This window comes from Argopecten irradians, chromosome 10, assembly GCF_041381155.1.
Source record: "Argopecten irradians isolate NY chromosome 10, Ai_NY, whole genome shotgun sequence".
Lineage (NCBI taxonomy): Eukaryota > Metazoa > Mollusca > Bivalvia > Pectinida > Pectinidae > Argopecten > Argopecten irradians.
Genome location: NC_091143.1, coordinates 29,600,367 through 29,615,175, shown reverse-complemented (window position 1 = coordinate 29,615,175; position 14,809 = coordinate 29,600,367). Strand labels below are relative to the sequence as shown.

Below are 14,809 nucleotides of genomic sequence, written 5' to 3'. Positions count from 1 at the left end.
CAGATAAACATATATGTTATTTTCGTTTTGTCGGTTGTGTTTAATATGATGATATGCGGTGAATTATTTAGCGCTACCAATGATAATTTACTCTTTAAATTGATCCTAAAATTAATTCCAGGAGAACGTCACGACTGTGTAAAAAAGACATGCTCAAGTCATACAAGGAAATCTGCACAGAGGTAGGTATCGGAATTCTTGTCAAGGATGAATATCTTGCTACAAAAAAGGCCTCTACACAATACCAGAGCTGCAAGAAAATTCTGTATACAACCCTACACAACCAGGGATACGGAACATGGATAAGGATTCCAAAGGAATGCCAGGAATTTCCAACATCATCCTTACCAAGTCTCCGGAATGTCCGTCCATCTTTATTTTCACAATTGTTTGGCGAACCTAGATATTTTGAGGAAGAATGGTGTATGACGATTGCCAATAATTGTTAGCCGTCATGTCTACACCTGTATTTGTGATTGAATACTGCTCACATGTCGAATTTTAACAGCCGTTTTATTCAGCAGACAATGCTTTGGATTGATATCAGTTTAATGTACATATATATTATAATGTTGAGTTAATATCTTTCTACCACAAAACGTCGTGTTATTCCATTCTCAGTCCATTTTATAAATGCGCTGGATGTTGGATAACTATATTGATACTCAACTAGAGGAAAATGACCTTCTGGTCTTTTGATTGGTCGATATTTTAAACTTTTACCCGAACTCTTTTTTCTTAGTTTTACGTCCCATATTGTTAACGTCAGCAATAATCAAATGACCTCATCCTGTTGTACTCCGATCGCTGCTTCTAGAGCAGACCGATGTTGAAAACGGATGTGTAACAGCGTCGGAATCTGTTATGTTTTCCAATTCGTAGGACAACCTTTCGACTCTAAAGTCATAATTGTCTTTTGGTCAGAGGTATATCTTGCTGTACGAAGACCCTTCCTGTAATTGAGGTATAACTAACGCACCTAGGTAAGCCTGGAACGTACAATGGTTTGGTGATTATTTGGCGGCAAGTAAATGTCACTTATCCGTAAGCATGCCTGCATGTAGTTCGACAGCGAGTAGTTTATTTTTCAAGTACCTATAGAAATATACATTCAAAAATATTGTAAAAGGAGCGAGTCGGTGTGGTTTGTTCAAAGGGTTAAATACGGTCTCTGTCACTCAGCTGACGAAGCATGCATCTTTGGCTCAGTCGGTAGAGTTGTAGTTTTTCACAACGGAGACCCTGTCCGATTCCTGGTCGGGGCACACGACAGGAATCATATGTGTATTTACCCTGTTCTTCTACGATGTGTTCAATAAATAGGAATGCATAGCATCGTTAACGTTGTTTATGATTAATATGATTTGTTTGTAATACATTTATTATGCAATGAAGATGTGTGCATGATAATGAGTGCCCATTCGCTTATAGATATATTACTATAACACCTTATTTGCATATGTCAGGAATTCACGTTTATTTTAATCCTGCCTTCTTGTTGAAGATTTGAGGTAGAAATATGTAACACAACTCTGAGTAATTGGATATGGAATTTATTTCAAATCGAAAGTCGTTTTTTTATTACGAAAGACACTCGCTAAAGCTCGTGTGTTGTGTAAATTAAAAAAAAACTCACTCATCTGAATAAATTCTATATCCAACAATCATGTTTGTGTAACCTCTATTTACCCAATGTTTGTAATTAGTAGCAGTCGGTCTGTTCAGTTAGTCATCACAATGCACTTTATACGATTTGTTTGGGATTACAATATACTATAAACTACTGTAAAATTTTCGCGTTCGACTAAAGTTCGCGTATTGTGCGGGGAATTCGAAAATACGATTGCAAGTCAATTGTACACACATAAAAAAATCGTGATACCATGAACATAAATCCCGTTGTTTGTGTTGTTATAGTAAAACTAGCCTAATCTCTGAAAAAAAACATTTAATTTTTGCTGGCAAAATAGTAATTTTGACGCAGTGATATCACGGGATTTTCTTTCATGGGTTGCCATGTAATAAAGCCTCAGCCTACATGAATGTATTGCATCGGATAAACCCGTAGGTATGATAGAAAAAAACATATCTAACTGTACTCAGGACGATACTCTATGGACAGCTGCATTTTATTTAAGGAATAGATTTTTATTTAGTTGAGGTTATGAGTGTATAATGATAATGGAGCCCGTGTAAATTTTATGTACATAACCTCAACAAAATAAAAATATATTCCTTATATTTACAGTTTTTCTCGCAAATGAATATTATTTATTCGCGCGACAGTTGCATATTTTTTATCGAAATACCAATACCCATATTTCTCCCTCTCTCGTCATTGTCAACGAATTAGATTGAATAGCTGATTGTAATCGAGTCATTCGAAAGTGGGGTCATGACCCAACGTTGCTACGCCAGCGACTATTCCCGTAACGATATAATCTCCACGCGTGTTGTACCATCATTATACACTGATAATGATAATACTAGAAAGCATGGTTATTGAGTCCATGTCAGTGCCAACTGTAAATATAATACAGTGAATTAAAATACTGAAAACAATGGAGTCATAGTAATTAATGAGCAAAGGAGGAAAATGATCTTTTATTGCTTTAGTTTGCAGGAATACGGTATTTTATCAAAAGCAATTATCGTGAATATTTTCATTAGTGGTTTTGAGATTCCAAGGTATTACGTGAGTAGAATATATACGGTTTGCCTGTGGAACCCCGATTCTTATTATTTAAAAACAAAGTTCGTTGTGTGTCTTACTTGCTCTACAGTTAACACGAAACTACATCAGTTTCTATTCATCCAACTTTCATCTTATATAATTTTTGAAAAATGTTTCAGTCTCAGGTGTTTGAGTATTTGTGAATTTCAGTTGAGAAAACAAGTGGAACATGATGTAGATTACTGCGATATAGTTTAACAATTTTCTGTTTTAAAAGTAATCCAATGATTGCTTTGATATCTGAGATTATTGAAATAAAAGGGTTACCCGAAAAAAATATTAAAAGAATACAGCAAAGGAAGCAATCATTTTTTTTCTCGATTTATTCGATATATGATGTACTGTTTGATCGCCAGACAGAATTTAAAGTGCATCGTACTCGTTTACAGACGTTTTCGAATTCAATGTCGAATCAAAAATTCGCAGGATATACATAAGATAAGAAGTATTGTGGTGCCCATTGAACCTTGTTGCATTTATAACACATATCATATGTTCCCTTATCGAATCAGAAAACATTTTAGCAATTTTAACATTGCACATATATTTGGTAAGTTGAGAACTGTATACAATTATTCATGCAATGAAGACAAGTTCGAACGTGGCACAACATAGTATTGAAATAACACATATTGGTGATGATAATTCCCTTGACTAAATGGTTTTGTTTTATATTTGACTAATGATAATTTGTTACACTATTTTTTTTGTTACTTTGTCATTATTTTTAATGTAGTCTATCACTTCATTCGAAGAAATCTCTGTTGGTACATTACTTTACTCTCTCAGGATTTGATTCCAGTCCCTTGGTATGGCATTTATAAGGCCACGATATTCTAAGAAATAGTAATATCAACATCATATTTTTTAGTTAAACTTTCAAAAGACATAAATCTTTGATAATCTAACAACATAAACAAAAAGAATTCCTTTTGCACACCAATGTCTACAAAAAACTGACTTTCTATCTACTTTAATACTGTCATTATACCAGATCGGTTGAGAAATAATCAAGCCAGGGGTTGTGGGTACTTTATATTTTACAATAGAATACCATATAAGTAAAATTTCTTTCCAAAAAGTATTAAAAGCTTTTGAAATTCTCACAAGTCCCTCTTTTGTTATCCTGAAATTTCTATATCCACCGAACAACTCTAACTTATCCCATACTTATGTTTTCAAAGGAGAGCACTGTAAAGGATTCATCAGCTTACTTATCCAGGAGCATTTCAATGTATGACAAAATGACTCGAGATGAGGGACTCGTAATCCCCGTTCACTATAATCACAATACATAACATTTCGTTTAACTTTTATGAATTTTGCCTTTCCATATAAAACTGCAGAAAGTTGACTGAATCCATTTGAAAATATTATCACTATGGAGTTTAAAGTACAGTCAAAATTTGTATCGAAATCGGCTATACTAAAGATTTTACTACTGCGACCCTGTCTATGTAGGAAAGATTCCTAAAAGACCAATTACCGGGAAATTTCTAAGAGATTTTAACTTTTCATTAAAATTATCTTCATATACATTTTCTATTTAAAAATTATAGGTAATTAAGCATTAATTGTCATATTTTTGCATGTCAAAAATATGACAACCAATGCTTATTTTTACATCAAAAGTGGTCATTATAGTTTTTAAAATAAAAAAGATTAAAAATAAAGCACAAAAATAAAACTTATACGTCTGCATAGAGAAAAATATCAGTCGTTGGAACAGCCTTTGATTTGGCGGGAAATACTGGATGCTACTGACTTCCGTAGTGTTGTCATGGACAACCGACTAAACAATAGCACTAGATGAAATAGTCCTATCGATAAACCAGATATTTAAAGATAAATTCAACACTTAAATCCATTTAAAATATTTTAATTAGAATACATTTTCATATTGATTGATTTAAAACAAATATTTTAATATTTTCAGTGAATTCTCATAATGACTTAAACCCAGTGTTTTCGTGACTTCTTGATCTCTGATTATGGTATTAGAACGCCAGTGTTTGAAGATTGAAAATTAACAGACATTGGGTAAATATTGCCAAGTAATTAAAAACTGCTTGATGTTTCCAAGGTAGATTTGATTTCTATGTGAAATATTTTCAAACCCACAACCCCTCTAGATCCAATCCATATAACTTGTGGTTTTTTTCCATATTCATTTTTAACCAGAAAGTATTGCAAAATTTTCCAAAGTAATTAAAACTGCTTCAAACGCTTGTTGATCCTCAGAAAGTGTAAAGGTTGCATCATCCGTATATTTGATATATGAGATATTCAGAATTACTTACATTTATTCCCCTTATAGCAGGGTTGTATTTAATCGCTCCACTCAATAATTCGACGCACAAAATGAAAATATAAGGACTAATAGGTTCACCTTGCCTGACACCTCGTTGTATTTAAAAAAAAATAAGAACACATTATGGTATTGTTGTTATAAAAGGTTTCAATCCATCTAATGATAGATGGACCAAAGTTATAAAAACGAAGTGTTTAAAGTTCTTTTTCTAAAGAATCGAACGCTATTTAAAGAAGATAACCGGGAATGGTTTTTTCACTGTATTACAATAAATCCCCAATTATTCTGGTGCATTCTCCAATATACCTTCCTTTAATGAAACCTTTTTGAGTTTCACTAATAAGAACATCTAGTACCACCTTCTTTAATCTATTTGATATTACAGAGACATTATTTTATAATCAACATTTAAAAGCCTAATGGATATCCATTTTTAAATATAATTTTGATATCCCCTCTTTCGACATGCAAGTAATCATTCCTGGTCGTTGCTTACATGATAGGTGTCCTTCATCATGCGATTGGTTTATATGGGTATACGAATTAAAAAAAAATAATGTCTACCCACCAAAAAATTGTAAAACTCAACAGTAAACCCGTCTATTCATATTTTCATATTTGTTAAGCATTTAAGACATTCATGATATTGTATTTCCCCTTCTAAACTATTTCTTTCGACCATAGAATACTTATTGATAAAATGATTATTTACAATCTTTGGGTGTTTTTTTTTTTTACTATATCAAGGATATCTGGTTATTTCATTACCACTAACATCAATTAATTTTGGGATAAGTTTTTTCCTAGTAATGTCGCTTTTCTAAACTACAAAATTCCTTAGCACCTTTTCCCCCCTCGACTTTCCACCTTGCCTTGAGCGCTAGCGCGCTTCATTAAATTTGCTAATGCCCAGGTGATATTCATGCTCCCATAATTGTCAACTGAATATTCAACGATTAAAACAGTCTCCTTTCATCCATACGGATATTCGTATGATGTGATGAATAACAATCAAGGACAGAAACACGTTGCGGGGGATACATTTGAAAGTAGGTGAACATTAAGTTGCCATTTCCTGGCATTCCATTGGAATCCCTAACCATGTTTTGTATCCCTGGTTGTGCAGAGTTGTATACAGAATATTCTTGCAGCTCTGGTATTGTGTAGAGGCCTTCTTTGTAGCAACATAGTCGTCCTTGACAATACCTCTGATGCCTAAATCTGAACTGATGTTGATGAAGAACTTCATCATCTCTTGTTTACACAATCTGGACGTTCTCCTGGAATTGGACAAGATCTATATATTATTTTCTTGTTAAATTATTCAAATTTGTTTACCTTAATTGCTTGTTTCATGTTGTATCTTTTATTGTTCTTTTAACATTCAGAGTAGATATCGTAAATATTTTCATCATTTATTTTGGAGTGGATTTCAAAAAACCATTTACGCCAAACACAAAATTAACGCTTTAAATTATGTACAATTCATATATGTAATATATAGATATATGCTTTACAGCTGTTGGTCACTTAAATTTCTAAAACTGAATACAATTATACTTTATACTTTAATTTTCGGAAGGCAAAGGTTATGTTTAATGATATCAAGAAAACGTATCAACCTAAACAGCAATTTTAAAGCGTTTTTCTTTACATGTGTCTTGTCCTTAAAATAAAACCACTATGATATAAATGTAACAAAATATTTCTACGACATTTCGAGTTACACGAGATGCAGTGACTACAATACAAATCAACCTAATATGTTCTATGGAACACAACGACATCGCAGGGAGTACACCATGACTTTAGTACTGCATATAATATATCTTTGATGAGATTATATGAAACTCGTCGGAGTTTATATATTGTTTGAATTTTTTGGGGCTTTGTCATGAAATAAAACTGCAATAATCTACATTTTGAAGAATCACAACGTGAAAATGCGTCACAAAATTTCAGCGGAGTCCTTGAATCCTGAGGTCACGTCATTTTTCTGATGACTTCACAATGGATTTTCAGCCAATACAAAGTGCTCTAGGTTATATTACACTATTATATTACCATGATGTGCGATTAAGATTTACGGTACACCGTTTAATCCAATCAGAAAATATATTTTATACTATCTGAGTATGAAAGTATCTCTTATCGAATATATAAAATGTCAGAGTTTTGCGCACAATCCTCTTCATGTTTATATTTACATTATAAACTCATATATGGGGTTTCAACTTTAAAGTTGGTAAGGGTAGAACAAGAAACCCGTTTATCCCGTCACCTTGGCTTGGTTTTAGTTTATATAGTAGAAATGCCCTGTAAATGTATATTTCATGATATGCATGTATTTGTTTCTTACCTCTGTTGACATGATGTACTGTTCAGCACATTGTGCTGTAGTATCCCTGTCATTCCATCCGTCAGTTCGGAGCAATTGTCCTCTGTGTTCCAATTTATACTGCGCGAATTCGACTTCTTAACAGTCACATTACGCTCAGGGAACTTCGCATGGGAAACGCAACCAAGTACCGGATGGTTTACCTTATAACCAAATGGCAGATTACCTAGTGTATGATTCCTGTCGAGTCGACAACACATAGCCCGGGCCATGTGTTTGTGGTTGTAAAGAGATCCTTTGGAAATAAGTAAAACATATCCGTTAAATTAGTATATTTAAAGTTATATATGCGGGGCGAAAATTTGGATATGCTATGTTTATTCATTAATCTATTGAAACCCATGAGGTTTGATGAATTAAGCTTTCCAATGGTTTCAAATGCCTTATTAACATTAGATACAACACAACACTTATGTACTGTTAAATTGCCGTTTTTATACCTTATGTATATGTCGCAAGCATGGTCAATCTAAGCTCTCCCTCCTAGAGAAGAAGTGACTAGAATAACGTTTTTTTTACATACAAAATAAATGTAAGCGCAATTATGCACAGCATAAATAATTTTGTTTTAGAAAAAGTAACGGAATCTCATCCTAACCTAACGTGATGGAGGTGAGGTACACCGGTTCCATCAGATTGGCCAGCAGTGCTCCCTGTACTCCCAGTAGATTCCATTTACATATTTTGTCACTGCAGGACATGACGCGTAATCGTTTTCCAAGCCTTATTGCCTCCATGCTCTGGTAAAAACAACTGCCTTGCAAATGTTTAGTTGGGGGCTGTCCTTCACCTGTCGACCACATCACAGACACGTTTTAATACATTCCATTTCAATAGAGAATTGAAAATACGTGTGACTCAATGCGAAATTATGTGATCGTGAAAAAAAAAATCATTTACAACGTGCATTAGATTTTGACTTAGATTAGGATTTGGTAAATTTGGGGGAGCTTTGAAACATTTAATGAATTTGTCGTGTCATGCTACGAAAAATGCATCGATGCAAGTTACTGAATTCCTGGCATGGCTTTTATCAATAGTCTAACTTCACAATTTTACATAAAAGATGGAGAACATTCGTACAACATAACAGTTACTTGTATAGTATAACTACCGTTTTCAATTTTTGTCCGTAGTAGTCCTTGTTTTGTTTTACCAAATATCGGTATATGGTCAAAATGGTCTTCACTTGACTCACCAGAACTGCGTACACAAATCAAAATCAAGTTAGAATAGTAAAATGATAAGATATTCATACCACGTGTCAATTTATATTTCCTGGTTCAAACATGTTTTTGTACTGATAATTACGTCAGAGTTGCCGAGAGTAAAATTATATACAAAAAGGAACCAACATTTGTTCATCAGACTTCATTGATAATGATCGATCAATGAAACATGTACTGTTTTGATAAACATACGTCACTGTGGACAACAATACTGTTAAATACAATTAATTTGACTTTATTTTAATAAACAAAAATTAATTTAACAAAATAGCCTATTCTCCATCTGTTGAACTCCACCGATATATATCCAGAATTACTAATTATCAACGAACTGTACAACAAAAAACTAGTTTGTGTGCGAAACGTCACTTCCTGTGTGACGTATCGCACAAGTTACTAATGTTTACGTTGTCCTCGTGACTAGTATTGGATACTTACCTTCGTGTAAACAATGCCCCATCTCCACATGGGGCTGTGGATATGTAAAGATGGAACATCACACCGGATACTAACACCAGCTTCCCCGTCTGAACTAGCTGTAGGACATTCGATCGGTGGCCTTGAATAACCTTTTGTATTTGGTGATAAAGAAATCTACAAATACCAATGTTAGAAAGTTACATTATAGAAATAAAACGACTATGCATATACATAACTTTTTTGTGATTAAATTAATAAGTTACCTCTGATTCAGACGTTAAAGGACACCTCAACGAAACGTTAATGATGGTTTAACATTTCCTTGAAATTTCCTTTTGCAATAAAACTTATATATCTTTAAAACATAATTCTATTGTAAACCTAATAGTTATATATATGGTTAAGAAATCTATGCAAAATATAATTATGTACATATAAATGTGTATTGAATTATGTTTTGGATCGAACATTATGTATCAGTAATTAAAAAATATTGCAGTTATAACAGTTCACAACTTTCGAATGCTCCAACCGAGGATCGAGCTGGGTCTCCAGCATGATTGACAAACAACTCTAGCGTCTGATGAAGCCAAAAACATGCTCCGTAAACGTATTGGCAGTAACAGTATTTAACACTATATGCATGTATCAGACTATCAGCCATACCTAACAGCACCGAACACATGTGAAATTCTACTAGGAAAGTTAAATCGTCTCATTAAACTTAGCTACTGCTTACTAGATAACCACTACCCTACCCAATTCTTACAGATATCAGTTACATGTGAACTAATAAACAAAATATAAATAGGCATGCTGTAAAAGATGATGGCATACATTTAATAGATTTACATGTAATCTAAAAAAAATGCAATTTTCAACAAATGATAAGAACAGTAAATGCAAATCACAGAACGCATGCTAGAGTCACGTCAATTGTTCTCTTAGATGTTATCTATAAATAAGTTTTATTGTTATGACTGACTCCTATATCTTGTAACAACACCTCAGACATGCGCACTGAATATTAATTTTCGAAACTTCTGGGGTCCGCTATACTAGAAACTTCTCCTGTGATCGTGTAACACCAAAGAGGTTGCAATATTTTTCTGAGCGTGAATCAAAGTGACTGTTCGGTCTATCGTTAATGCAGTCTGACCTGTTTTGTTGGGATAGTTTCACTCTTTATCCTCGACCATACGTTTCAATTTTAATCGGACAACTGTTTCCTTTATGACCAGATGATGCAAACTCAATATAAAACAATTTCTCAAAAACTAAAGCCGCTAGTGCATTATAATGTTACCTGCTGCCTATTGTACATTTGAAATATTATCTTTGTCTTCCTAACCTAATATTTCTTCATTATGTCAATCTGTAAGGAAGCCTTCGGGTTTTTTCATTCTTTTCTAAGTGAGATAAGACTATACAATGGTCAAAAAGTGTCGTTATTACAAGGAAGCAAAACTGGAACATACTGTAACCTACACAGCAAACATCAAACACAGTGCATTGAGTTCATGGCACACTTTCCTTAAAACTCTTAATACCGAACCAACACCAGACAAACAACCAAAAGCATACACACACTCACCGCTAAGTTGCATGGAAGCTGTAGAGGAATTGCTGTTTTTTGTTTAAGGAAAATTACAAATTGAAATGAGAGTATTGCGTCTAATTCCACATTGAAGAAATCTTAAATGAAAAACGATGTCAGGCATTATATCGGACTTAACTTACTTGTAGGCACCCATGCATCGTTGTTTAAGATAATAAAATATTACATGATAAAGCAATCAATATTTCATAAAATACAAAATGAAACGCAATAAAATATATATTGGCAAATGATGCATTTCGTATAAAGCAGCCTAAATTATAATACGGTCAAAATTGTCTGTAATTCCCCAAGTGCAAGAGGAAAAGATGTTTGACTTATTAGCATTTCTGCATTTATCACATTATTTTTACTGAATTTAATTTTGCAACTACTTGTCTTTAACAGCCAATTTTGTTTTTTTTTCATTTTTCGTCCATGGCTGCATGTATACCGAAACAAGACCTCAATCAACATCATAAAACGAAAATCTTATCTAAACGGGTGTCCACGATTTACAGACATTATGTTCTCATTTTGAAATACATCAAAAATAGTTTTCAGACATTATGTATTGAAAAGTACTAAAGCGATATAATGAAATGAAATTTACCTTTTCATTCCACGTGCTGCCAGGATCTCAGCGTGGGAGTCGACCACAACCTGACCGTTTGTCGTCAGCAATTTCCCAGTAATAAAACGACTTCCTTTGGAGTAACAGATGAAATTATCAATACAATTTAGATTCATGATTTATTTGTAACACACATGATTCAATTTAAATTCTATTTTAGTTTTTACACTACATGTTTAAAAATGTCGTTTAGTTTTATTGGACTTAAACTGACTATTCAACACTAACAATCGTAGACATACCATCACCAGACTAGACAATTGTAGCATATTGGGGTCTTTGAATTGCTTTAGAGAAGCGAATGTTTATATGTCTATATCAAAGATTAGATGAAAATATACGAAGATTAATGGATTCTACAATAAAATCTAAAATCTACAATGCAGTGTTAAAGGAAGTGAATACAAAAACAGTTTTGTTTAGTTTAAACTCACGTCAAAAGTATCAAAATATATTTTGATCTGCAAAATATCAGGTCATGAATATAATATTATTGCTTAATCTCAAAAAGTTGTTAAACATAACTAGAACTGTCGCCAGAGTGCAAAGATTTAAAAACAACTCCATTAATAGGGAACATTGCAGAACCCTATATCATTTACTTAACTCCCCTTTATGTAAGGGTTATGTGAACCTTTATGTGCAATTTTATTAAAATATATCAAGTTGTTAGGGAGGAGTTCGCAAGACTAAGTTGTGTCTACAGACGGACAGACAGATGGACGGACAAACAGACAACCGTAGACAAAGATCTTAGGGGCTGACACATACCTGAGGCTAAACTGATGACTTCAAATATCTTGTCGGATTTGGATTCCATAACAATGCCTGCTATGACCTTCCAGTTGGTGAGGTCGTTTGGTATATCTGCTATCACTGTTTCAAACTTCTCATGGCAGAGCTTTGCAATTATGTCGTGAAGGGTACATATTTCAATACTCTGCAACCACAATTGTAATTTTATACATTCTTTAATAGAATTACTATTTCCTAAGAGACAATACTTATTTCAATTTTAAAGATATAGATCAAACGTAACGCATTTAAACGAGTTCAGAAAAAAAACATATCTATTCAATCTGATATAACTTTGCTTTTAGGAATATATTGTCGATCTTTATGAAAGGAATGTAATGACAAAAATGTATGATGCAAAACCAATTAAACGTATTTGATGAATACGTCATAATAAATGAAATCAATATTTACCGTAGATAATCTTGGTTTGACCTCGTAAAGTTTGTGATAGTTTAAAGTCCTTAAAACATGTCTGCATGCCTCACGTTTTGCTTCTTTTTTTAATTTAGCTGATGCTAAGTGGTACGTAGCCTTTCCTATCATTGCCCGACATGTGAACCTTAAGAAATGTATTTCGGATTATCTTCAATTTTAAAACTAATTATATAATCTTTATATTTAACATAATTAACACCATGAAATGGCTTACGGTAAAATGAAGCCTGTGTCGTTGGCACCAGATCATTTTTGAAAATCACGATGATTGTCCCCCAAATGTTTTTGACAAAGAAATAACACAGGTAGCTAAAACAATAATACCCAGTTTAGAGATCTCGGGTTCAGACCGCGGTCTGGTCGTGTTTTCTAAGTGATCTTTACATAAGTCTATATAAGATATATAAATCCGAAACTAGTATATAAACTACTCTCATTTATACGTACGTTATTTCATTGCCTGGGCCGGAATCTTCATCAAACTGGAAGCTGAGTGGTAAACCATACTTCTGTGCGAAGTTATGAAGACAAGTGATTGGTTCATTCCCAGTGCGACATACTTCAGCGTTCTGGTTGATAGGCGTCTGTGGAAAATATATAAAACCACCATAATATTGCAAGGGTATAAATAGCTGGCGATTCCCTATCAAGTCACAATTTAGTAAACATTTTTTTGAAATGAAATGAAATCAGTAAATGTATCGATGAATGGGACGTATCTCATGGCAGTGCATTACAATCATGTCATTAATAGTCCATATTAAAATTTTCTATAGTGCTTTTCAGACAGACTAGCAAATAGTGGAACTTCACTGCGGACCTCATTTATGACCTCAAAGAATCCACCTTCACTGAAGGTTCACAAGAATGAGGAATAGTGCTTCATACGAAGATAAGGAGTACCAGCCTCAAACCTTCGACATGAATGTGGATGCTGATAGTATGGAACATCATATACGATATTTGAGATCCAACTATGATGGAACACAGGAAGAGAGCATTGATGATCCTACTTCCCCTTACACTTGATGTTTCTTATCGTTAACGCTTGGACAATGGGTAGGTTGGCTGATATGCTGACAAACCACTAAGGCAACCTGGGTAATTGTAAATGTCACATCAGCTCTTCTTCATTCCAGCACATCGTTTCTCGATGAACCATAGACCTAGTGAAAAAAAAAATATGGTGACACTGCTTACTTAACCAACTGGACATGTTTCCTGGAAAGTTTATCAACATGAGAGATAACACTTGGACTTGTGCACATTCTTAATAAGGCACAACAAACAACGCCGTTTCGGAAAGAGTCATGGTATTTACGGTATGACAGAATTACCTCAGTTTTAATTGATACCATATAGCTATTAGTTGGCATTTTGCTGTAATAATTCAGTTTTAAGACGCTACTAGTGTACAACATTTCGAAACATGAAAATGAATTATTTTGAAGTCCCACTTAGATATTCAGCCAACCTAAAATTTCTTTGTTAAGATTTAAATTTTCAATAGCAACTATTATATTCAGGAAATTCTCAGACACCAGGAAACTGTAGTCTCGGCTGTTTGGGAAAAATACACTAGTCATATGACCTTGTATACGCAATCGGGTTATGCTTTGTAAAACGGATGATGGTATAACAATAATCTCTTTTGCATTTCTATATATTTTGTTGTTGTGTGTTTACTGATTGACAAGAGATCAAATAACTGATTATGATCAAAATAATTGTTTGGGAAACATTTTTTGCTGCATGAAGACAAATATGAAAAAATTGCTGAAAAAATTACCATTTTTGAGCTTAAAATCTTATTTTTTCATTTCCTACGTACAAATCGCTACATATATTGGATGATTTGGTCCTGATATGTATTTGTTGTTCTATTGTGGTCATTTTGATACCTCATTTGTCTACTTCAGTTGAAAAATGTCAATGTTATGAATATTTTTCATTTTTTAGTGAAATTCGTGATGGCGGCCATCTTGATGACGTCATAACCGGAACATTATACAATGTTAACATTGTTTTTTATTCTTGTTTTTGTTTAAAACTGATTTATAAGTGGATAAAAAACTAATTAGGAATAAAAGTTTGCGGTTGGAAAACGTTTTTGTTGCGTCAAGCAAAATATGAAAAATTTACATAATAAATAAGTTCCATTTTTGTTATTAATCCTATCTAAACTCACGTCAAAAGTTATCTTAGGTCCTTATTTATGTTTTATGTGTTCTATTGTGGTCAAAATTTTGTCTA

General features: G+C 33.4%; 2 protein-coding genes across 11 annotated transcripts in view; one reads left to right on the top strand and one right to left on the bottom strand.

Annotated features, from left to right (window-relative positions):
- LOC138333597 (double-stranded RNA-specific adenosine deaminase-like) overlaps window positions 1-4,249 on the top strand; it is a 28,855-nt gene extending 24,606 nt beyond the window's left edge. For 3 of the 6 annotated variants that reach the window (XM_069282073.1, XM_069282071.1, XM_069282069.1), the window contains exon 14: window positions 122-4,247. In XM_069282073.1, the coding sequence (XP_069138174.1) occupies window positions 122-449 (328 nt within the window). In that variant the 3' untranslated portion in view covers window positions 450-4,247. Of the gene's footprint in view, window positions 1-121 lie in introns of all 6 variants that reach the window. The other 3 variants (XM_069282074.1, XM_069282075.1, XM_069282072.1) reach the window with 2 other exon arrangements.
- A 348-nt stretch (window positions 4,250-4,597) lies between these two features.
- Window positions 4,598-14,809, bottom strand: part of LOC138333596 (double-stranded RNA-specific adenosine deaminase-like) — a 34,917-nt gene continuing 24,705 nt past the window's right edge. For all 5 annotated transcript variants that reach the window (XM_069282065.1, XM_069282064.1, XM_069282066.1 and 2 more), the window contains 6 exons: window positions 11,303-11,396; window positions 9,111-9,266; window positions 8,558-8,646; window positions 8,042-8,233; window positions 7,405-7,678; window positions 4,598-6,325 (listed from right to left, as the gene is read on the bottom strand). In XM_069282065.1, the coding sequence (XP_069138166.1) occupies window positions 6,106-6,325; window positions 7,405-7,678; window positions 8,042-8,233; window positions 8,558-8,646; window positions 9,111-9,266; window positions 11,303-11,396 (1,025 nt within the window). In that variant the 3' untranslated portion in view covers window positions 4,598-6,105. The remainder of the gene's footprint in view (window positions 6,326-7,404; window positions 7,679-8,041; window positions 8,234-8,557; window positions 8,647-9,110; window positions 9,267-11,302; window positions 11,397-14,809) is intronic.